At 41.4% G+C, this 24,220-nt stretch overlaps 1 protein-coding gene across 1 annotated transcript in view; it reads left to right on the top strand.

Annotated features, from left to right (window-relative positions):
* The first annotated feature begins 4,018 nt into the window (after positions 1–4,018).
* The window catches only part of LOC128251575 (uncharacterized), a 37,730-nt gene continuing 17,528 nt past the window's right edge, over positions 4,019–24,220 (top strand). Inside the window, exon 1 of the mRNA XM_089347092.1 lies at positions 4,019–10,764. Coding sequence (XP_089203218.1) covers positions 4,450–10,764 — 6,315 coding nt within the window. The 5' untranslated portion in view covers positions 4,019–4,449. The remainder of the gene's footprint in view (positions 10,765–24,220) is intronic.

Genomic DNA, 24,220 nt, shown 5'->3' with positions numbered 1-24,220 from the left:
ATATATATACACACACACATACATATATTTATATATACATACATATATGTGCATGCGCAGAACTGTGTGTATGTGTGAACGTCAGTGTTTGTTCGGGTCTTGAGAATTTTTTGGCATCTGTGAACACGTGTGTGTGTGTATAAGTGTGTATATATATGTGTGTGTTTGTGTGCTTGTCTATGTACGTATAAATGTGTATGAAAATAGTGTTTGTCCTTACATGAGTATGAATATGTGTCTAGGATGTGTATATAAATACATACACATTCTGTAGGTTATAGTGTGTGTGTGTGTGCGTGCGTGTGTGTGCGTGTGTGTGTGTGTGTGTGTGTATGTGTATGTGTCTGTGTGTGCAATGAGTGCTTTCCTGCGTAGGTTATACTTTTTCTCTGCACGCGTGCGTACTTATACGTATGTGAGTGTATGTTCATTGTAAACAGTATACGTGCAGATACGTTTATAAGCACACACACACGCGTTGATGTGTAGGAACATGTGTGGAAGTATATAGCTTCATATAGTTTTACATATAGAAATATATACGTGTGTGTTTGTCTGTATATGTATATATATATATATATATATATATATATATATATCTGTATATGTATATATATATATATATATATATATATATATATATATATATATATATATATATATATATATATATATATATATATATACGTATATATGTGTTTATGTAGGTATGTATATGTCTAAGTACATATATTTGTGTGTGTGTGTGCATCGATTAGCGCATATAAATATATATACACACTCATACACATACATAACACTGACATATTCACATAACATATACACATTTAACGTATACGTTTATATATGTGTGTGTATGTATATATATATATAGATAGATAGATATATACACATATAAACATAATATGCATACATACACATAAGCGTATATGCATATGTCCGTCTATATACGTTGGTAATTATGTATGTGCATGCGTATGGTGTATGTGTATGTGCATATGCGTGTGAACACGTACGCGTTGTGGTCGATGGAGCGTAGGTAAGCGAAGAGGAAGGGTGAGGGACAGGGTGGAGGAAGATGTGGTGTGGTGGAGGAGTGAGGAGAGTCGGGGTGGGTGGCGGAGGATAATGGCGGCTGGCAGGATAAGGAGGAAAGATGGCGGACAAGAGGAGGAGGAGGAGGAGCCGTGGTGAAGTAAGGAAAGGGGGGGAGAGAGAGAAAAGAACTGCAGAAAGGAAAAAAAATATGTGTTCACGTGTATAGAAGATATATACATATGTATATATATAAATATGTGTGTGTATATACATATAGATACAAATATATATATATATCTGTATATTTATATACAGGGAGGGAGAGGGAGAGAGAGAGAGATATATGTATATATGTATTTATGAATGTATATGTATATGTATATGTATATATATATATGTGTGTGTATAGATATATATACGTATACATATACACATATCTGTGTTGTGAACATAAAATTTTGTATTTGTGTATGTTTTTTATATATGTATATGTATATAAATATATGTGTGTACGTGATCTATCTATCTATATATATATATAGATATATGCATTTAGGCATATGTGTGTATTATGTATATATATATATATATATATATATGGTAATGTGTATATATATGTATGTTCATACATATATATATATATATATATATACATGTATGTATATAAGTATGTATATATGCAGCAGAAGGGCGGTAAGTAGGAGAGAAGGGGAGGTTGGAAGGTGAGAGAAGGTGAAAGGGAGAAAGGCGGGCCGGGGTGGGGGAGAAACGGTGATGGAGTGAGCGGTATGGAAGAGGAGGTATGGGGGCGTTATATGTGTGTGTGTGTGTGTGGTGAGCATGACGGTGTGTGGGGTTTAACTATTGACGGAGACGACTAATGCGTTGGTAGTGGTGGTGGTGGCGGTTGTGGAGGTGACGGCGGAGGGTGGCGGCTTTATGTTGATGATAATGGCGGCGGTGCGTGATGTGTTGCTGGTGGCGGTGGTGCTGATGGAGAAGAAACGAACTGATGGAGGAAAATAAATAAATAAATAGATAAATAAATAGATAAATAAATAAAATAAAAATATAAATATATAAACGAGAAAGAAAATAAAAAAGTATAATGATGGAAAGAAGGAAAGAAAGAAGTATAAGGGAAAGGAAGTGACGTATACGGTGGCGGTGGAGATGGTGCCGAAGGGAGGGAATTCTAGTGGGGATGGCGGCGGTGAGGTTTCTCTGCAATGTGTATGGATACGACTGTGTGTGTCTAAGTGTGTATATCTGTCTGTACGTGTGTATGTGCGTGTGTGTGGATCTGTTCGCATATGACTGTGTATAGGCGACTATATACAATTGTGTGTGTGTATATGTGTTGGTGTCTGCATATGTGTGTCCCTGAATGTGTGTGTGTGTGTGTGCGTGTGTGAATGTATGTTTACCGAAATATGGTTGTAGACGTGATGGTAGTAGCGGTGGTGGTGTTTGTTGTGTTAAGACGATGGTGGAGAAGTGATGGGAGGTTGTAGTGGTAGTGGCGACGGTGGTGGTTGCAATACATGATGATGGTAGTGGTGGCACGGAGCTGTGTTGCTTTTTATATAATTTTTTTTATGTTATAACTATGGTGGAGGTGGTGACTCTGTTTGCTGTGGAGGTGGGGATGTTGAGGAAGTGTTGTCGGTGGCGGCGACGGCGATTGCGATAAGCTATTACTAATGCTAGTGGTGGCGGCGCAGAGCGAGCCAGAACGATATTTACCAAGATGGTGGGTGATAAAGACACGGGTAGCGGTAGCGGGTGTGGGGGTGGCAGTAAGGGTGGCCATGTTTATGATACGATGCTTATGCTGAAGGTGGTGGTGGGAGAGGAAATAATGATAGCGATGCGATGACGGTGGCGACGACGAGGATGGCTGCGGTGTTTACGATGTTTATTGGTAAGAGCGAGGTTTGTGGGAGCGGCAGGGAAGGGCTGGGGTTACGGGTTACGGCAATGGCACAATGGCGGAGTTGGCGGCGATGGTGGAGATAGGGGCGGATGAGGCGGGGGTGATGGCGGTGGCAGCAAGGGTGGTAAAAAGCAGTAAAGTGGTGGTGGCGACGGTGACTACCACCATCACCATCACCATCATCATTACAAATCAGTTGTGAGAACGATAATTCGGTGGTTAAAATGGAGGCGATGACACTTTGCTATGACAGTGGCGAAGGTGGGTGGTGGCGGCTGTTGTTGTTTAGCTGATAACGGCGGCGGAGGCGGTGGTGGTGGGGGGGGGGGGGGGTGAGAGCGGTAAACTTTAAGACGGACAGATTGACAGACAGTCAGACAGACAGACAGACAGGTAAATGAAAGACATAAAAAGGGACGTGTGGAGAGGGAGAAGAATAAATGAATAGAAAGAAGAGACAAGGAAATGGGGAGGGACTGACGGAGAAAGAGAGAAAGAGTAAGAAAGAACCTGTGGAGAGAAATAAGGAAAAGAGATGTTTGGACGAAAGATAGAGAGAAAGTTTTAATGGCGGCGGCGGCGGCGGTGGCGGCGGTGGTGGTAGTGGTGGTGGTGGTGGTGGTGGAGGTGGTGGTGGTGGTGGTGGTGGAGGTGGAGGTGGTGTAAATCGAATGAACAGCAAAATAAGGTAGAGAATCAGAGAAAACGTGAGTGAATCTGTATGTATGTATGTATGTATGTATGTATGTATGTGTGTGTGTATGTGTGTGTGTATGTATGTGTATGTGTATGTGTATGCGTGCGTATGTGTGTGATTTAGTGAGAGGAATGAATGAATTAGTGAGAGAGAGAGAAAAAGTTGGAAACAAGAGAGATGTATAGAGAGAAAGGAAGGGCGATAGAGTGATGGATAGAAGGAGAGAGCGCGGGCGAAAGAGGAAAGACACAAAAGGAGAGACATAGAGAAGAGAGAGAGAGTGTTTATATGAATAAAGAGAGAGAGAGAGAGAGAGAGAGAGAGAGAGAGAGAGAGAGAGAGAGAGAAAGCGAGAGAGAAAGTTAGATTGTGGAGTTTCTCTATCAGAAGATGTCGACACAACGTCAGTGGTCGGTTGGTGTGTAGGGTTTTTTCCAGTGAAATATTGTGGTTGGGAGAGATATAAGGGGGGAGGCAGAAGAGGAGGGAGATTTCATCCACCCCACCACCACACTTCTTCAACCCTTGCCCGACACACAAACAGGCGCACACACATACAGCTAGCATCATCATCATCCTTGTCGTTGTCGTTATCATCATCAGCAGCAGCAAAGGAAAACAACACCACCAGCTTCCTTATATACACAATCATCATCATCATCATCATCAGCACTTTCGTCGTCGTCATCGTCGTCGTAGTTGCAGCCGCCGCCGCCGCCACCACCGCTGCCGCCGTCATCGTCGTCATCTCGTCGTCGTTATTCATTCGTTTGCAACAATGGGAAGAAAGCTTCACAACAACAGCGCGTGTAAACGGCACAACAGCAACATCACCGCCGCCGCCGCCACCAGCACTTCGACAACATCAAACAACAATAAGAACACCACGGCGAACAACAACAACAATTCAATGACGGATATTATGATCAACAACAACAGCAACAACAACAACCACACTGCAACTACAACAACAGCTACAGCAACCACTGCTACTGACACTTCTACTACCACTACTACTACTACTATTACAAGAAGCCGCAAGAACCACAACAATAGCAACAACAATAACAACAAAAACAACAACAGTTGTAATACTGTTACTCCTACTACTACTACTGCTACTACTACTACTGCTACTACTATAACTACGAGAACGCGGAGTAGCCGCAACGACGACAACAACAACTGCAACAGCAACAATAGTGAGTACAATATCAACAATAACAAACACAAAAACAAGAAAATTAAAAAAAATACGCATAACATTAAAAAGAACACGAAAACAAACAACAACAACAACAACACCAGCAACAGGTTGTTGAACAAACAGTGTTTAACAGCGTCACCCCCACCACCCCCAACACCGGTCGGTGGTGGTGGTCGTGGTGAGAGTGGGGTGGTCTGCGGCGATGGTGGGGAGGATGACCAACGGCAAACTCCACCATCTTCATCATCACCACTACCACAACCAGCATCATCAACAACAACAAACGCATCAATATTACCTCCACAGCCACCAACACCGCCGTCTCCGCCTCCATCATCATCCCTATCAACTGTCAGCCTATCCGAATATGGCCACCACCACTGCTTTACTGTCGCTACCGCTGTATCACCTTTGACCTCCAGTCGTCACCCTCCAGGTGGTCTGTTTTCCACGCCACCCGCTGCCCATGTCGCCACCGTCGCCACCAGTGCCGATCCACACACCACCGCCACTACCGCCACCACCGCCGATTCCTGTATATCTTCTTTATTAACTACTACTACTAATACTACTTCTACAACTACTACTGCTGCTGCCGCTACCACGACTGCTCCCGCAACTTCGGCATCAACAGGAGAAGAAGAGGCTTTCATACCTGCCGCATCCCCTGCAGTCACAGCGTCAACGTCGCCAACAACAACAACAGCAACAATAACAAGAAGTACAAGAAAAACTAGAAAAACTAGGAAAACACCAGCAGCAACAACAACTGTATTGTCATCTGTGTCATCATCATCATCATCATCATCTACGGCAGTACAACACACCGCCGCCCCCAACAGAGCCACCACAAGGGACTGGAGTGCAGCAGCAGCCAGGACAGCGGTCATTGCCATCGCCGACACCACCACTACCACAGCCGTCGTCGCTCCGTCTGTGTCCACCACTGAAGAAGGCGACAGCGGTTGCACTAAAGTTTCTGTTGTTCACCCTACCACCACCACCACTACCACCGCCACCGCCACCGACGCTCTCCCTCCTGTTACCATTACTGCTACTACTACTAATATTACTACTAATACTACTGATAGTGCTAATAGTAATCTCTCTCATACCAGCACGTCTGTCGTCGCTATTGGCGACGGTGACAACCTCGCCTCTACCTCAACCCCAACGCCCAGCCCCGCTACCCGACACTCTGATAACACTTCAACGTCGTCTACCCACGAAAACAAACAATATTACACCACCACCACCACCACCACTAACAACAACAACAACAGCAACAATATTGACAATAGAAACACCAGCGCCACCAGCAACAGTAGCAGCAGCATCATCACAAACAACAGCTACTACAACATCACTGTTGACAACACCAGTAACAGTTCTGTCACCGCCACCACCACCACCACCACTACCACCGCCGCCACCACCGCTACTAACAGCAACAACTACAACAACAGTTACCAAAACTCTTGTGACAAAATACAGGAACAACAACAACAAGTAAAAGCAACAACATATAAAAGTGTGAATCCCCACCAACAATACCTGCATCACCGTAATTACCCGCACCCGTATCTTCGCTACCCGATCAACCCTTATCAAAAACAACAACAACAACAACAACAACAGCAGCAATTACACCATCACTATCTTCAGCAGCAGCAGCAGCAACAACAACAACAAGAATCGCTGCAGCTCGTTGGCAGAGGGTTAAAGATCACAGCTAGTTTCGAAACCTCGTCCACGCTCACCGCCACGACAAACCACACCACCACCGGCACCACAACTACTTTCAGTAACAACAACAACAACAACAACATCGGTAATATTAACCACCGCGCTAACCATCACCATCACCATCATTACCCTCAACAGCTTCAGTTTCAACAACATCAACCACACATCAACAACAAAAACAATAACAGCGCTGACGCTGCCACCACCACCACTGCAACAACCCACATCAACACCAATAATACTGTCATCACCACCCCCACCTCCGACACCCCGTACCACTACCATCATCATCACAACAACAACAGCAACAGCAATCGTTTACTCCAGCAAACTCCCCAGTATCACCACAACCACCACCATCGGCAGCAACACGATCTTCATCACCACCACGTTCACCATCATCAGCACCACACCTCCACCACCACCACTACTTCCGCCTCCATCGCCACCACTACGAAGAATAACAACAACAACAACAACGGCAGCAGTTTACTGTCATCCGGATTGGAGGTTACCCGCAGTTGTTCACCCGACAAATGCACAAACCACGCTAGGCGACCGCCGTCACCGTCAACAGTTGGGGTGAGGAACAATTATCTGAAGGGACAGGTCACCACCTCCACCCCTGCCACCGCCGCAGCTATTGTCAGCAAAACAATAGTCCCGGCTGCCACCACCATCACCACCACAACCGCCACCACCATCACCACCACCAATACGACTTGTAATAAGAACCACAACAGCAACAACAATTACTACTACTGTCGCGACAACAATAACATTAACAAGGTTAGCATCGCCGTCGCTACCACCACCACCGCCACCACCAACAACAACAACAACACCACCAATAATAATAATAATAACAACAGCAGCATCACCACTAATTCTGTCAACTGTGTCAACCACAGGAATAACAACTACCGCAACAACATCAACAACTGTAACAACAACAGAAACAGCAGCAACAACTTCTATTTATGCCACAATAACAACAACAGCAACTTGTATTATCACTACAACAAGGCTACTACTTGTACTGCTATTACCGCCACATCCACCACCACTAACAACAACAACAACAACAGGAAGTACTGCAACCGAAACTACGTCGGCGACTGTCGCCGGCCGGTGGACGCCATTACGAAGAATAGGTCGGCTGGTCCGGTTGTGTCTCCGGCCTTCGTCGGTCCACAAAGGGTTCACCCTTACACGAGACGAGGCTCCTTTGCCCTCGGCACCACCATCACCAGTGAAGCGTCCTCTGCCGGCAGAAGCCGTCGAAGTTGTTATTATCGTGGAATACAACAAACCCTGCCAACCCAACAACAACAACAGGATCCTCTCCACCCATACCATCGCCACCATCGTCAACGGACCCGTGACATTACAGATACAACAACAACTACTACTACTACTACTACTGTTACCACTCCTACGACTTTTTATACTTATAACGACAACAACAACAATGATCACACGACACTTCTATCGTGTTCAGCGTTAAGTGCAGTAACAACAATAACAACAACTGTAGCAGAAGAATCAATAGCAACAACAACATCGGCAGCACCGGCAGCACCGGCAGCAGCAGTAACACCACCAACAACAACAACAAAAACATCCACAGCAACGACGACGACAACGGGAAATCGGTCAACGTCTCAGCTAACAAGTCCGTCACGTCACTCAACGCCACCGCTGACAACGCCGCCATCACCACCACCACCACTGCTGCCGTCAGCGTTTAACTCTGGTGATGACAGAATTCCAACATCATCATCGTCGTCGTCGTCACCAGCAACAGTAACAGAGAGTGGCGACAACGACGAGGAAACTACCTTTAAAACTGATAACACCACCACCACCACCACCACCACCACCAAGAACAACAACTATAACATTAACACTGACACCACCGCCAATAACAAAAACAACAGCATCACAATTAACGCCACCACCAGCACCTCTCCGACCATCTCTGACGATAACGCCAGCGTTACCGCCACCAGCCTCACCACCGATACTAATACCAGAAACAATACGATCATCTACGGAGTCTTCGGTCATACCAGTACCAGTAGCAGTAGCAGTGATAGCTCTACCACTAATACCAGCGCCAATACCATCGGCAGTAACATCACGACTATCCACGGAGCGGCATTGACCGTAGCAGAGGAGGTGGCGTCGCAGAAGGTGAGGGTAAAGGCGTCCAAGTCGACGGCGGCGAAGGCTAGGCTGAAAGTGAGGAAGGCGCCTAAGACGACGACAGCGGCGGCGGCGGCGGCGGTGGAGACAGTGAATGGTCGGTCGGAGGGGGGCGTGGCAGCGGTAGCCGAGTGTAGCAGCAGCAGCCGCGCCGTCTACCTGGCTGCTGTCGCCTCTCACCCGCTGTCGGCAATTACTAACTCCAACGCCACCACCACAGCCAACACCACCTTTGACACTGACGACGGCGAGACTTGCTCAGTCGCCCGCATCGCAATTAGCAACCGTAACAACAACAACAACGTTAGTCCCGACGTGAAAGAAGTTACACCACCGCCACCACAACTACCACCGTCATCACCTTCAATACCGTCGTCGTTGGTGACAGCACCACCACCACCACCACCACCACCAACACCAACAACAACAACAACAACATCTACAGCAAATAGAAAAGACCGTGACGACCACACTATATCGGAGGAGAGATCTCCGGTGTCGGCCATGGCGGTTTCAATCCCGGTGGTCGTCGCTGAGTCGACTGGGACAGACATGACCACCACCACCTCCACCACTTCCACCATCATCACAGCAACTGGAACAACAGCGTCACCCTCGTCACCGCCGCCGCCGCCGCCGCCACCAGAAACGCCACCACCACCACCGCCGCCGCCGCCGCCGCCACAGACACCACCGCCACTACCACCACAATCGCCACCACCACCACCACCACCACCGCCACCTCCACAGTCACCACCACCACCACCGCCGCCGCCGCCGCCACCACCATCGCCACAGCACGTACCCTTATCACCAGCAACTCTTCCGCCGCCACCACCATCGCCACCGCTTCCACCACCAGCCTCTGCGTCGCCACCGCCATCGCCATTGACAAAAACAGCCAAGAAAACACAAACGGTGACGAGGTCGGAGGGGAAGGAGAAGGAAGTGGCGACACCAGCAGCAGCAACAGCAGCAGCAGTAGCAGCAGCAGTAGTAGCAGCTGTGACGGGTGAAAGACCGGTGCTTTCCGCAGCCACCCCCCATATCGCGACTCCGCCAACGACTGAAACAAAAACAACAACAACAGCGACCGGATCAACAACAACAACAACAACAATAACGCCCGTAACGACAACTACGACGATGACAGCAGTAGCAGCAGCGGCGGCGGCGGTGGCGACGGCAGCGGCTTCAGTATCAGCAGCAGCCTCGTACTCGACGTGTACCAGCACCACCACCACCTCCACCACTACGACGACGACGACCGCCACCAGCAGCAGCAGCAGCAGCAGCAGTAGGCCAACCCAGCAGACCGGCAGTGTTGGCAACATGGATAGACGTAGCTCAGCCGCGGTTGTAGTGCCACTCATATTAAAACCACCACCACCGCCGTCACTAGCAGCTTTAGCCACACTATCATCATCATCGTCGTCGTCGTCGTCGTCGTTATCGTCACAACAGAAGACAATATCGTTATCGTCATCGACTACGACGACAACCACAACAACAACATCATCATCATCTTCATCATCTAATAGCAGCAATCCAAACGCCAAGCGCAATTCTTCCACGCGGACTTCTTCGTCCGGTTACACAAGCGTGACGTGTTCACTGGAAGGATCCGAAGAATATCTTAAACCTATTTATCAGGATGGACAGGTGATTTTAGAGGTTGAATGTGGCCAAAACAAGGCCCTTATGTACCTGTCGAAATTATGCCAGGGAAGTAAAGGGCCCTGCATTTATTTCCAAGGTTCTTGGTTAACACCAAATGAATTTCAGTACGTTAGCGGACGCGAATCAGCCAAAGATTGGAAACGCTCTATAAGGCACCACGGCAAAAGCATGAAACTTTTGCTCTCCAAAGGGATTTTAACTGTACATTCGGCCGTCTGTGACTGCGACGGTTGTCGCATAAGTTCACCTGTGGTAAGTAAACGCACTTTATTTGGGGTTTCAGCTGGTTTGTGTGCGTGCTTTATATATGTATGTATATATATATATATATATATATATATATATATATATATATATATATATATATATATATATATAAAGCACGCATATATATATATATATATATATATATATATATATTTATATATTATAGCTAATTTTAATTAAAAAAATCATTTTCATTTTGATATTGATATTATGAAATATGCACGCATGTATGTATGTATACACACATATACACATAGATATGTAATGCAACCATCATTAATATATTTTATTTAAACAAAGTAAAAAGAAACAAAAATATAATTGATGTAGTTTAAATTTTTGTTTTTAAGTTTTCATTTTGCGGCGTTTAACTTTAGTAAAAGAAAAATATTTAGTTGATTTAAAACAAAAAATTGTTTTATTTTCTCTAACAATTATCGATAGTCTCTTCATATATGATTTACAACCGAGCCCTACTCGTAGTTAGGTGTTTAGGGAAGCAGGCGATTTAATTAAGCAATAATATACACATCCCTTTCTCTCCACAAAAATATGGTCGCTTATGTTAGTTTTAAAAAATATCGTCATCATCATCATCATCATCATTATTATTATATAGTAATTTAGTATAAAGTGAACAATTATGCTACTCCAATCACGGACGAAGATCGTCGTTAAGGTCTTTGGCCAAGTTTCTCTTACTTCGGAAATGCATAAACATCACAGAAATCATGTTGTTCCTTTCTCACACACACACACACACACACACACACACACACACACACACACACACACACACACACACACTCACGTGTATGTATATATATATATATATATGTGTATTATATCTTTTGCATCATACATACACACATCGAATCGTATCTTTTCGATAAAATAAGTAGCAGGCTGAAGTGAGATCGATATATGATCGATTAGGAATTTTGAAGGTACAGCCCCAGCATGGCCACACTGACAAATGACCACAATTAGTAAAAAGCCTAAGTGGCCCTTCATAAGCAAAACTGTTGGTGACCAGCGACAGTAAATTGTGGTAGCCCTTGAATGAAGGGCTGTGAATGGTGTCAGTAGCTATGAGAATAGCATGAACATCACTACATCTTATTTAGCTTATCCTTTAAATCTGGAAATTGATTGTGTACGGCCCTTTATTTGGTCGGGGATGCAATAAGAAGGAGCTACTGTTGCCGAGGCGGACTAGTACCACACGTACTTTCGATTTCCGGGTGAGCTGATATTGCACACTCCACCCGGCTAATGTTCTTCGGAACAGCATGAACCTCTTAAAATCTCATTCAATGTTTGCAGCAGTAACGTTGAATAAGCCTGAAATTGTGAAGGGAGGGGGTTAGTGGGTTACATCAACTCCAACTTATTTCATCGACCCCGAAAGGATGAGAGGTATATTCGACCTATGATCCAGGGTGTTCCAACAGCGGCCATCCCGCCTATGAAAGGGACTACATTGGTCAAAATGTTTCCTCTTGTATAAGACAGTAGAACGTTATTTGAGGTTAGGGTTAGGGTTAGGGTTAGGGTTAGGGTTGACTGTTATTTCTAGCATGTCAAGCGATCATCACCATCGTTTGTAGTTGATGTTGTTTGACGTTGGTCAAATGGATTTTATTATCAAAGTTGTTTCAAACAGTGACCACCACTTCAATTTCCGATATCCAAGACAAAATTCTCCAATGTGTCGATCCCTTCTTAAGATAAATCTGAGCTAGATTTAGCTGCTATTTCTACCATGTTCACCAAAGACGCAATGTTTTTGTTTGACTTAACTTCACGCTCGATATAAACTTTTCTGAAACTTTTCTTCTACTGCCTTGTTTTTAATTTGATTTTGTGATTACTAATTACAAAGATAATTAATGAATTTCTTTATTACAAGGATGTTGGGGGTCGGAGGTTCATCTTCCTTCATTTAAAAAAAAAAATATTATTTACGACTTTAAAAAAAAAAATTCTTTCTCTCTATCTACGAAAACTTTGCTCACTTTTATAAAACTTATTAATCAAGAACGTTTTCTGACTTTCTTTAGTTCGTGTTTATTTATGGGTGTGCGTATGTATACGTGTGTGTGTGTAAGTGTATAGATGAATTGAATGCATATATGTCTATGACTGTATATATATGTGTCAGGTCGTTATCTCTGCTATGACGTTTATATATACACTTACCACTCAAATGTACGTATGCGTGTGTGTGTGTGTATATATATATATATATATATATATATATATATATATATATATATATATATATATATATATATATATACGTGTATATATATATATATATTATATATATATATATATATATATATACGTATATATGTACGTATATATATATATATATATATATATATATATATGCACGTATGTATGTGTGTTTGTGTGTGTGTGCACAGATTGCTGTAGATTGTTGGTATTATGCCAATGTAAGAATTTTTTCTTGTTTTTATTGCTCCTACGTCACCAAATTTATATTTGTTTACATCGTCATATACATACATACATACATCCACACATGTATGTATATATTTATATCTATATATACATATAGATAGATATGTATGTATGATGTATTCATACATAACATACATATATATATATATATATATATATATATATAAATATATGTATATATATATATATGGCTATGTGTAAGTGTATGTATATATAAATATATATATAATTATATATATATACATATATATAGCTATGTGTAAGTGTATGTATGTATATATATATCTTTATAGTTATGTATGTGTATATATGATTTTAAGCACACATAACTGCATATTTATTTATAGTGTGTGTGTGTTTGTGTTTGAGTACCGAATTCTGTTGTGTACGTGTGTATGTACCGGACTCTGTCATTGTGTATTTGTTTGTGTACGTGTATGTATGTAGCGTACGTGAGTGTGTGTGTGTGTGCGTTAGCTGCAGCAGGCAGCAGCAGCGGCTCCTCCGCAAAAAAGCTGTGGGTGGCTAAGGTGTTGGGTTGGTAGGGGAAGGATGGGCGGATCACGCCGCCGCCGCCGCAGCCGACGGAGGTGGCGGCTGTGTGGGGGGATAGTGGGTGGTGATGGAGACAAGGGGGGGGGGGGGTCGGCGGAAGCCAGACTAAGAGAGGGAAAGAGGGAGTAGATAATACAAAGTAACAGACAGTTATATGTATTTCTCTCTCTCTCTCTCTCTCTCTCTCTATATATATATATATATATATGTATACACATTTTAATCTGTTGTAAAATTACATAAGGGGCACAAAGGCTGAGAGTTTCGTGTTATGGCATACATTATTAAAACTATGTGTGTGTATGCGCATGTATATATATATGTGTGTGTGTGTATACATACACGCAGCACAAATACACGGATTGTGTCATTCAACTTTCTCCAATATATTTTCAGAAAGTCATTTGAAAAAAAAACTTTTGTTTATATTTAATATTTTAGCCATTGTCTACTCTTGACCAACTCTGAGCAAGATGACCCAAACCAACGACTTGAAGCCGTGGCCCGTTTTATAATTTCAATTATTAAAAAGTGTCGGGTGCCCCCGTTTCGGCCTTATGGGGGGGGGGGGATATGCGTTGCTTTTAAAATGAAGATTTGGCTGTTGTGTTTAGCTTCGTGCTTTGGCTGCGGCCGTGAGGGCGGAAGGTGGTGGTGGTGATGGTCATGGGGAGATCAACAGGTGCGAAAGCAGTAGAAAAACTCGGGTGGCTACCGGGTATATATTGCTTTCTTTAAAATGAAGTTAATTTTCGTATTTAGAGACACGACAATCAAAAGTCGCGTGTTCAATTCTTTGAGGGTGGCGTCATTAGTATGTATCTTCGAGTCGAAGTACGGGTAGATATGGAAGATAGTCGCGTGGATCAGATCTCACCCGTAACAGCAGCAATTCAAATAGTCGTCCTTTGTCATGTTTGACAGTATTTGCAGGCGTCAGTATTAAGGGTACGTACAACTGTCTGTGAAATACTCGACCACTTGCGGTTTAAGTCAGCCAGCAGATATTTTATGTTAACTGGAACATTCGTTGTCGCTACCGACGGAGGACCATAACAACCCGTTGCTATTATTGCATACACACGTACGTGCGCGCACGCGCGCAAGCTATGGGTATTCTCCTTTCTGTTACACTAATATTTCATTATGTAGTCATGCTGGAGCACCACCACATACGGAGACACACACACACATACTATACATGCCCCCCTCCCCACGTATATATACATAAACATAAGTGTATAATGTGTGCGTCCCCCCCCTCTCTCTCTCTCTCTCTCTCTCTCTCTATATATATATATATATATATATATATATATATGCACATGTATACAGACATTAGTACAGACAACTGTGTGTGTGATGTACATTTATTGATTGGCGCCAAACAATAAAAATCGATTAGGTTTGATAAGAGAGGCGCCGATCGCTGTGCTTAAGGCTCACCGATAATGGAATGGTTTTCTGCCGTTTCACATTTACACTTATCAATATACAACACATATATACAGGCACATGATGTGTTTATTCTTGTGTGTGTGTGCGTGCGTGTATGTATATATTATTATGTGTTCATATATATATATACACACACACACACAAACGCATACAGTTCGATAAACAGCTGGCATATTCTTACCTATAAATTACTTAAGCCCCTACCTCCACCGTTACCATCCTTCACATATATAGATATATACGTATATATATGTGATCGATTTATTTGTTCGTCTCCACTGTTCTGTGAGAGTATGTGTCTGTGTTTATTAATATGTATGTCTATGTGTGTATGTATAAGTATATATATATATATATATATATATATATATATATATATATATATATATATATATGTATGTATGTATGTATGTATGTATGCATGTATACGCACACACACACACACAAGGCATAGACATATGTGTGTGAATAACTCTATACCTTGATCCCTGTGTGGCGACAATAGGATTTGGTGTTTAAACCCAGGTCAATCCTAACTGCTCAAACTTAATGATCGAAGCATAGTTAAGACATGACCATCCCGCCTCTGAAGCGTCTGTGCTCATCCTGTTCTAGTCCCTCCCTCCTTCCATCTCCTAAAAGGACCACTGGTTTAGTCTTCTTTCTGGACCAATTCATTAAAAAGAAAAAAATTAACTCAGGTAAGTGTGTCAAATCCAGAGATGGGATTTCAGAAAGCATTACGGAGTGTGTGTGCGCGCGCAATAAAAGGATACCAGTAATATACGTCGTTAACCCACCCCTCTCTCTTATCCCTTTCTTTTCTCCACTTTATAATGTTTGATTTCGCCGGCCAAATGTTATATATTCTAATAAACATCCGATGGTACTCCACCCAACTAAATGTTGACCTTGGATAATTTTTACTGTCAATCGGAGAGAGGGGTAATAAGTTTTTCAATCAATTTCTGAAGATCGATATAATTGATCCATCATACCCGTGAGGGTTTGTCTATCTCGATGAGAAATTATTATCATTATTATTATTATTAGTAGTAGTAGTAGTAGTAATAGTAGTAGTAGTTATTACTCGGCTCTTTTGGTATCACTGTCTTTTCGCGGAACAGCATGACCCTCACAACGTCTCATTTCTCTGTGTCTATCATATTTCTTCCTCCAACTTCGTATTTTTGTTTAAGACGAACCGATTTTAAGCTTTCTGCTCCGTGTCTGTGTGTTCGTCTTGCTAGTAAAACTTTTATCCGCTTCGTCGCGTGCTTCTCGTTCGCACACACACACAAATATATATATATATATATATATATATAAATATGTGTGTGTGTATCCATCTACCTCATATAAACATATAAATACATATGTATACATATGTATATATATAAATATGTGTGTGTATCCATCTACCTCATATATACATATATATACATATGTATACATATGTATATATGTAAATATGTGTGTGTATCCATCTACCTCATATATACATATGTATAAATAAATATATATATAAATATGTGTGTATCCATCTACCTCATATATACATATGTATACATATGTATACATATGTATATATATAAATATGTGTGTGTATCCATCTACCTCATATATACATATGTATAAATATATATATATATAAATATGTGTGTATCCATCTACCTCTTATATACATATGTATACATATGTATATATATAAATATGTGTGTGTGTATCCATCTACCTCATATATACATATATGTATATATACACAGATATACATATACGTATATAGAGTATACAACTGCTAGATACAATAAACCTATTAAAAACTAGGGAACACACATATATACACTTATATACACACATTTACATATCTATTCTGTTCGTCCACATACAGATACACTACAACCATACTCGCATTGACGCGCGCACTGACTGGAACAGGAGTCACTGAAGCGCAAACAACACCTTCGTCGTAGTCTGCCCTCCACCTCCTTCTTGTCCCGCCACCGTCGCCCTATTATCGTCTCTTTTATCGTCGTCAATAAATTCTCTTCCCCTCTATCCTCCCTCACTCTTTACAAAAACACCCCGTCTCCGTCTCTCAACTGCCGCCGAGTTCTCTCACCTCTCACCTCGCCTCCTACCACCTTCAGATCTCTGTCTCACTCCCCCCTACCTTCCGTGTTTCTCTCTCACCGCCGCTTTCGGTTTATCCGCCGACGTCACCACTAACAGCAGCAGCAGCAGCGGCAGCACGGCGTCCGTCACCTCCTCCACCACCACCACCGCATTAAGAATAATAGCGGCCGCTGTCTCGCCACACACCCTACTATCCTCTCACCATCACGTCTACACTGATACGCCGCCACCACCATCAACAACCACCACCTAGTTCTCTCATAGATTATCTCCTCCCACCACCTCTCTCTCTTTCATCTTTATATCCCACATCCACTACCACCACTCCAACAGCCGCTGCTTTTTCTCTATTTTGTTTTGTTCTCTTTTATGCTTTTTGTAACAATTTTTGTTTTATGCTTTTTCCAATTTTTTCAGATATTTTTTTATTTCGTATTTTTTATTTACTTTTGCTCTTTTGGTGTTTTTTTATTTCTCTTTTTCCCGGATTTTTTCTATTTCTTTTTATTTATTACTTTGTACTTTGTGAGTTTCTTTTATGGCGTATATATACACACACACACGCATTCATACACATATATATATATATATAGATATAGATATAGATATGAATGTGTATGGTACCGGACGTCATGTATATTGTATGTATATCTGTAATATGTATTTATTTATATGTATATACATACACTCACACACATATTGTATATACTCATAATATATGTATATATTGATATAATATATATATATATATATATATATATATATATATATATATATATATATATATACAAAACAATCTGCTTCTTATATATATGTGTGGTAAATTCACTCACACACATCAGTATGCATGTGATGTACGAAACTCTGGGCTGTTGAGTTACTTATGTAACTTTACTGCCGAATAATGTATATACTCTTAGCTTGTATTGAGTTCTTTTCTTTTTATTCCACCAAGCCCAATGCATAATATATACAGATATATACGTATGTAAAATTTTTCTGTATGATCATATATATATATATATATATATATGATCATACAGAGAAATTTTACAATTGACATTGAGTTGAATATACACAGCCACATTATATGACGTGTGTGTGTGTGTGTCTGTATGTCGCCGGCGAGGCTGTTTGAGGCTGTTGCAGGCTTCCCCCGCTCTCCTCTTCCCTCCGCATATACACTACAAACACCTCCTCCTTCTTTCACTGTGTAATCTTTCGCTCTCACTCCCCCTTCCACTCACCTCGTTACAACCGCTTTACCACACACACATTGAGATATACAAAAAACTACGAATACACACGTACGCATCCCGTTTCGCTCTCTCTCTGTCTCTGTCTCTTATACCCTCTCCTCGCCAGCTCCCACTCCCTCGCTACTTACTGCTGTTTCTCTCTCTCCTTCACAAGATCGGGTTTTTCCACTTGGCTTCGTTCGTCTCATTCATTACGCGCCGGGGCTTGGCTCTTTCTCTCCCTCTCCTCTCCTCTATCTTTTCATCTCTTTATCTTATATCTCCCTCCTCTCTAAATATCTCTTACGCTCTCTACTCTCTCTTTTTTTATTTCATATTTGTGTTTTTTAACGTATTTGTTTATTTTTTCTTCCTGTGAAAAGAGTGCGTCGTAGCTCTGAGGCGATCTTAGGCAGCACGCAAACACATACACAGACACATCCAGAACCAAACGCACACATATATGTACATGATATATATATATATATACATGGTATGTATTTATTGGCGTCTCCGCTACCAATCATCATCGCCATCATTTAACGACTTGCGTTTTTAGTGCGTGATTTGTTTCTTTGTAACGCCTTAAGATCATTAAAACACACACATACATACATATATATATATATAGTTCAAAAACACAATAACAAAAAAACAAAAAAACAACAAAGTGAGGACGTGATATGGATAGTATTATTGGACGCTCAGGAAAGGAAAGATATATATATATATATATATATATATATATATATATATATATATATATATATATATATTATATATCGCTAAAGAACCGATGGTGGCATGTCTACGTCCCAGTAACTTAGCGGTTCGGCAAAAATGCTGGAAGAATAAGTACTAGGATTACAAAGTATAAGTCCTGGGGGCGATTTGTTCTACTAAATGCGGTGCTCCAGTTTGGCAGCAGTCAATTGAATGAAACAAATAAAAGAATTAAAAGAATATATATATATATACTTTGACTTATACTTTGTAATCCTAGTACTTATTCTTCCAGCATTTTTGCCGAACCGCTAAGTTACTGGGACGTAGACATGCCACCATCGGTTCTTTAGCGATATATAATATATATATATATATATATATATACGACGGGTTTCTTTCAGTTTCCGTCTACCAAATCCACTCGCAAGGCTTTGGTCGGCCCGAGGCTAGTAGAAGACACTTTGCCCAAGGTGTCACGTAGTGGGACTGAACCCGGAACTATGTGGTTGGTAATCAAACTACTTACCACACAGCCACTCCTGCGCTAATACATACATAGAATATATATATCTATATATCCCTATCTATGAATCGGATGTTTTACAAGCATCCGGAGAGAAAGAGAGAGACAGAGAGAAAGAGAGACTCCGCCATATCTTATTTTTTCAGAGTTCAATTCCAGTGCACGGCACCTGGGATAAAAATCTCCCAAAGTGTCTTTGTAAATTGGAAAGTGTGTGTAAGCCCTAGGATGATGGATTTTCCCGTTCTTCAGTTGGTGGACCTGGAGTATGTTAATCATAAGAACCATTCGACCATCGTTCATGAGCTGGTCCCCCACTCCTGTCTGCACTCCTTCAAGTGTGTAGTGGACAGTGGTCAATCTCTGGACACAGCCTTGACCCACTTCCATTCTATAGAATGGTCAGGGAATGAAACCAAAAGGAAGGGAAGGACGTATTTAGGTGTTAGAAATAGAAGTGAAATTATCACAAATCACAGTCAGATGCCTTGAGTAATGACAGAAGACATTCACGAATGTCCTAAATGTATGGACGGGATGGTCACGGCTGGAATCTTTGTCTGTTGAACCAGGATAGACCTGGGTTTCAAGTAATAACGATCGCCAAAAATGTGTGTCGTGGGGTCAATGCACTGCCCCCCCCCAACTGTTGTCCTAAAAACGATGAACCCAAAGACCCCCCTACCTACGCTGCACATATACACGCACACACCCATATATACATACATATACCTCCCTTTCTTTATCTATTGATACATATACATATATACATACATACATATATACATACATACATATATATATATATATATATATATATATATATTATGCTCAGGCATGGCTGTGTGGTAAGATACTTGCTCCCCGATCACATAGTTTTAGGTTCCGTTCCACTGCGTGGCACCTTGGGCAAGTGTCTTCTACCATAGGCCTCGCGCCGACCAAGACCTTGTCAGTGGATTTGGTAGACGAAAACTAAAAGAAGCCCACTGTATATGTGTGGTGTGTGTGTGCTTGTATATGTATTTATGCGTGTGTGTCTTTGATTGTCCTTGTCTCTTCACCGTCGCTTGACAATCGATGTTGGTGTGTTTACGTCCCTGTACATTAGCGGTTCGGCAAAAGACCGATAGAATACGTACTAGGCATACAAAGAATAAGTCCCGGGGTCGATTTCATCGTCTAAAAAGAAAAAAAAACTTTTATGGCAGTGCTCCAGCATGGCCGCTGTCAAATGACTAAAACAAGTAAAAGAATAAAAGAATTTGTATGATGGTAGTTGTGATGTTATGTCAGAGTGCTGGACAGGAGATACAGAGACGAGGCGATGTAGTTTGAGTGGTGTGTCTGGCCCAGGATGGGGTGTGGCGGCACTGAGAGTAATGGCGGTGGTGGGGATGATGACTGTTTGTTTATTTCGTTTCTCCTCTATTTATTTGACGGAAGGTCTCAAAGTTCAAACCGCTTCTCATCCATCTTGTCTTGTGTGAACGTCCTCCGCCCGAATGGATCACAATCACCCATCCCCTTCAACATTTCTCCCCTCTCTCATCCAGTGACACTCCTCCTATTACACACGTACATACGCACATTGCCACCGATTTCAGGAATTTCTTGCTTCTCTCTCACTACTCCTCTTGTCATTTTATTTATACTCTCATGCATATACACCTCTCTCTCTCTCTCTCTCTGCATGTATGTACGTACTTGTTACGTATATATATATATATATATATATATATATATATATATATATATATATATATATATATATACATATATGTGTGTGTCTGTGTCTATATGTATTATACGTATGTATTTGTCATACATATATACATATAATATATATATGTACGTATATATATATATATATATATATATATATATATATATATATATATATATATATATATATATATATATATATGCGTATATGTATGTGTGTGTGTGTATATAACGTAATCATTATATCTGAATTATTGTTATTTAAAACTACACCCCTCATCAAACTGAATGTTCTGATATGGGTTCGAAACCGGATATAAGATGATTAAATCGATAGATAAATGCGGAGATGACGAACGAGTACGTGAATATAATGTGTGTGTATGTGTGTGTATTTATATATATTTGTGTGTGTGTGTGTGTGTGTGTTATATAGATGTGGTATAGATAAACATAGGCAAACGCATAACCTAATCCACCTCTTCGTTTCGTGTCCTTTGCGTCACCCCCTTCCCCCTCCTGCTCTCAACTTCTTTCCTGATTATTCAGACGATCCATCTCTTCACCACCGCTGCCACCATCATCATCATCATCGCCTCTACTTCCCGTCCTTTATCCCACCCCCACCTCCCGCCCTTATTGATCCCAGCTGGTTCTTCTATCTCTAATTAGTTCAATATACCATGAAGCAATTAAAAGCACGACCATCCACTCCCTCCCTTCCTCTATCCTCTCTCTTTCTTTCGTGTTTATATGTCTGTGTGTTCGGATCGACGTGTTTACGTGTGTGTATGTGTGCGTGTGTGTCTGTGTGTCTGTGTCCTGTGCGCGCGCGCGTTCAAGTATAAATGCGTGTTTCTGTGTATGTTCGTATGTGTGCATTTCTGCATGTGCCTGTGATTAATGTATATGTATGTGTATGCGTGCTTGTCAGTATCAACTGTATATACATGTTTACATGTTACTATGTGTGTGTGTGTGTGTGTGTGTGTGTGTGTGTGTGCGCGTGCGTATATGCGTTTAGAGTATCCGTTCATCCCAGCCCACTCGCGTTTTATATACATTATTTCACGCCACCGTTACAGGATACACACACACACACACACACACATATATATATATATATCATGCATTTGCATATATTCATCGCGTTTTGCGTTAGCCTAACATGCGCACACACGTATGTATTAACGTCTATTGTATACATGTGTGTGTGTGTGTTATATGTAATATATATATATATATATGTAAGATAACATAAACGTTGGATGTAAGTTAAAAGATAAATGTTTAGATTGAGAGATAAATATATCAGAAAATGGCGGATGTAACAGATACGGATGGTTGTAGAGATAACGGGTTCGATATCTGGGAGTAGACCTTTACACACACTCACACAAATATGTATGTGTATATATGTATATATATATGTGTGTGCGTGTATAATATACATATTTATCAGAACCGGGTAGACAGGTACATCCGTTCGTTGTAATTTATAAAAGATGGTCTCTTTATGAATTGTGGTCAGCAAGAACAAATTGAATAAAATAAAAAAAGGAATAAAGATTGTCATGAATTTTGTGGGGTGATGTGTGTGTGTTTGGGTGTGGGCAACGTGGGGGTAATCTCGTCCGAAATCATTTGGGGTTTTTACCTGTTTTATTGAACGCCGACCGCCATATTTACTCGATAAAAGAAAGATCAAAGAGGAAGTTAATAGCAATAAAACGGTCAGTGAAACAGTAAAGAAATGAAATGAAATAAATGAAAAGATGAAGAAAGGGACGCTGTTTCGCGTGGGATTTGAACTTAGGATAGGAGGACTGTGAGAAGTAAAGTTTGTACAAAGGGTGGAGTGTTTGTTGGGTTGATAAAATACAGTCATGAACGTGTACAAACGGGAAGGGTGGACAGAGAACGAAACAATTCAACAAAACATCATGAGATTTTGAGGGCAGTGAGCAGTAAGAAAATTTGCTAGAAATTGTTACCAAACACCTCTCTCAAATTAATCTATACTGATATAAATGAAGGAAGGGCAAAGAATATAAATTATAACTAGAATATCTACTCGGTCTTGCCTGACTTGGTGCAAAACAACAAAATGTATTTTTACCCCTGGGTTATTTCATTGGTGGTGACAGTGGTATTTGCAATGGTGTTCGTGGTGTTGGTGATTAGGTAGGATAGATTTGAGGCAGAAATATCAGCATATCTTGCATTTGTGTCTCCTTATGTGTGTTTGATGCATTTCATGCTTTAAGACAATGGGGCTTAAACTAAATTAATTTTCTCGTCACTTCCTTCATGCGTACTCGCCTGAAGATCGCAGTAACATGAAACTCGAGTTGCAAGAAATAATTATGAATCGAATATCATCTTACCCCTCTCTCTCTCTCTCTCTCTCTCTCTCTCTCTCTCTCTCTCTCTCTCTCTTCCACTATGTATGTGTCTGTGCGCGCGCGCATACGTACGGACCTCGAGTAAAATGAAACTTCATCCGTGGTTTTTAAAATGCAGTGCTAAATTCCGTTACACCTTTCCGAGAAAGGCCAACAGTACTGCCTCTACAGATACACACACACAC

The sequence above is a fragment of the Octopus bimaculoides genome, chromosome 2, assembly GCF_046866305.1.
Source record: "Octopus bimaculoides isolate indiv1 chromosome 2, ASM4686630v1, whole genome shotgun sequence".
Lineage (NCBI taxonomy): Eukaryota > Metazoa > Mollusca > Cephalopoda > Octopoda > Octopodidae > Octopus > Octopus bimaculoides.
This window is presented reverse-complemented; position numbering and strand designations above follow the sequence as displayed.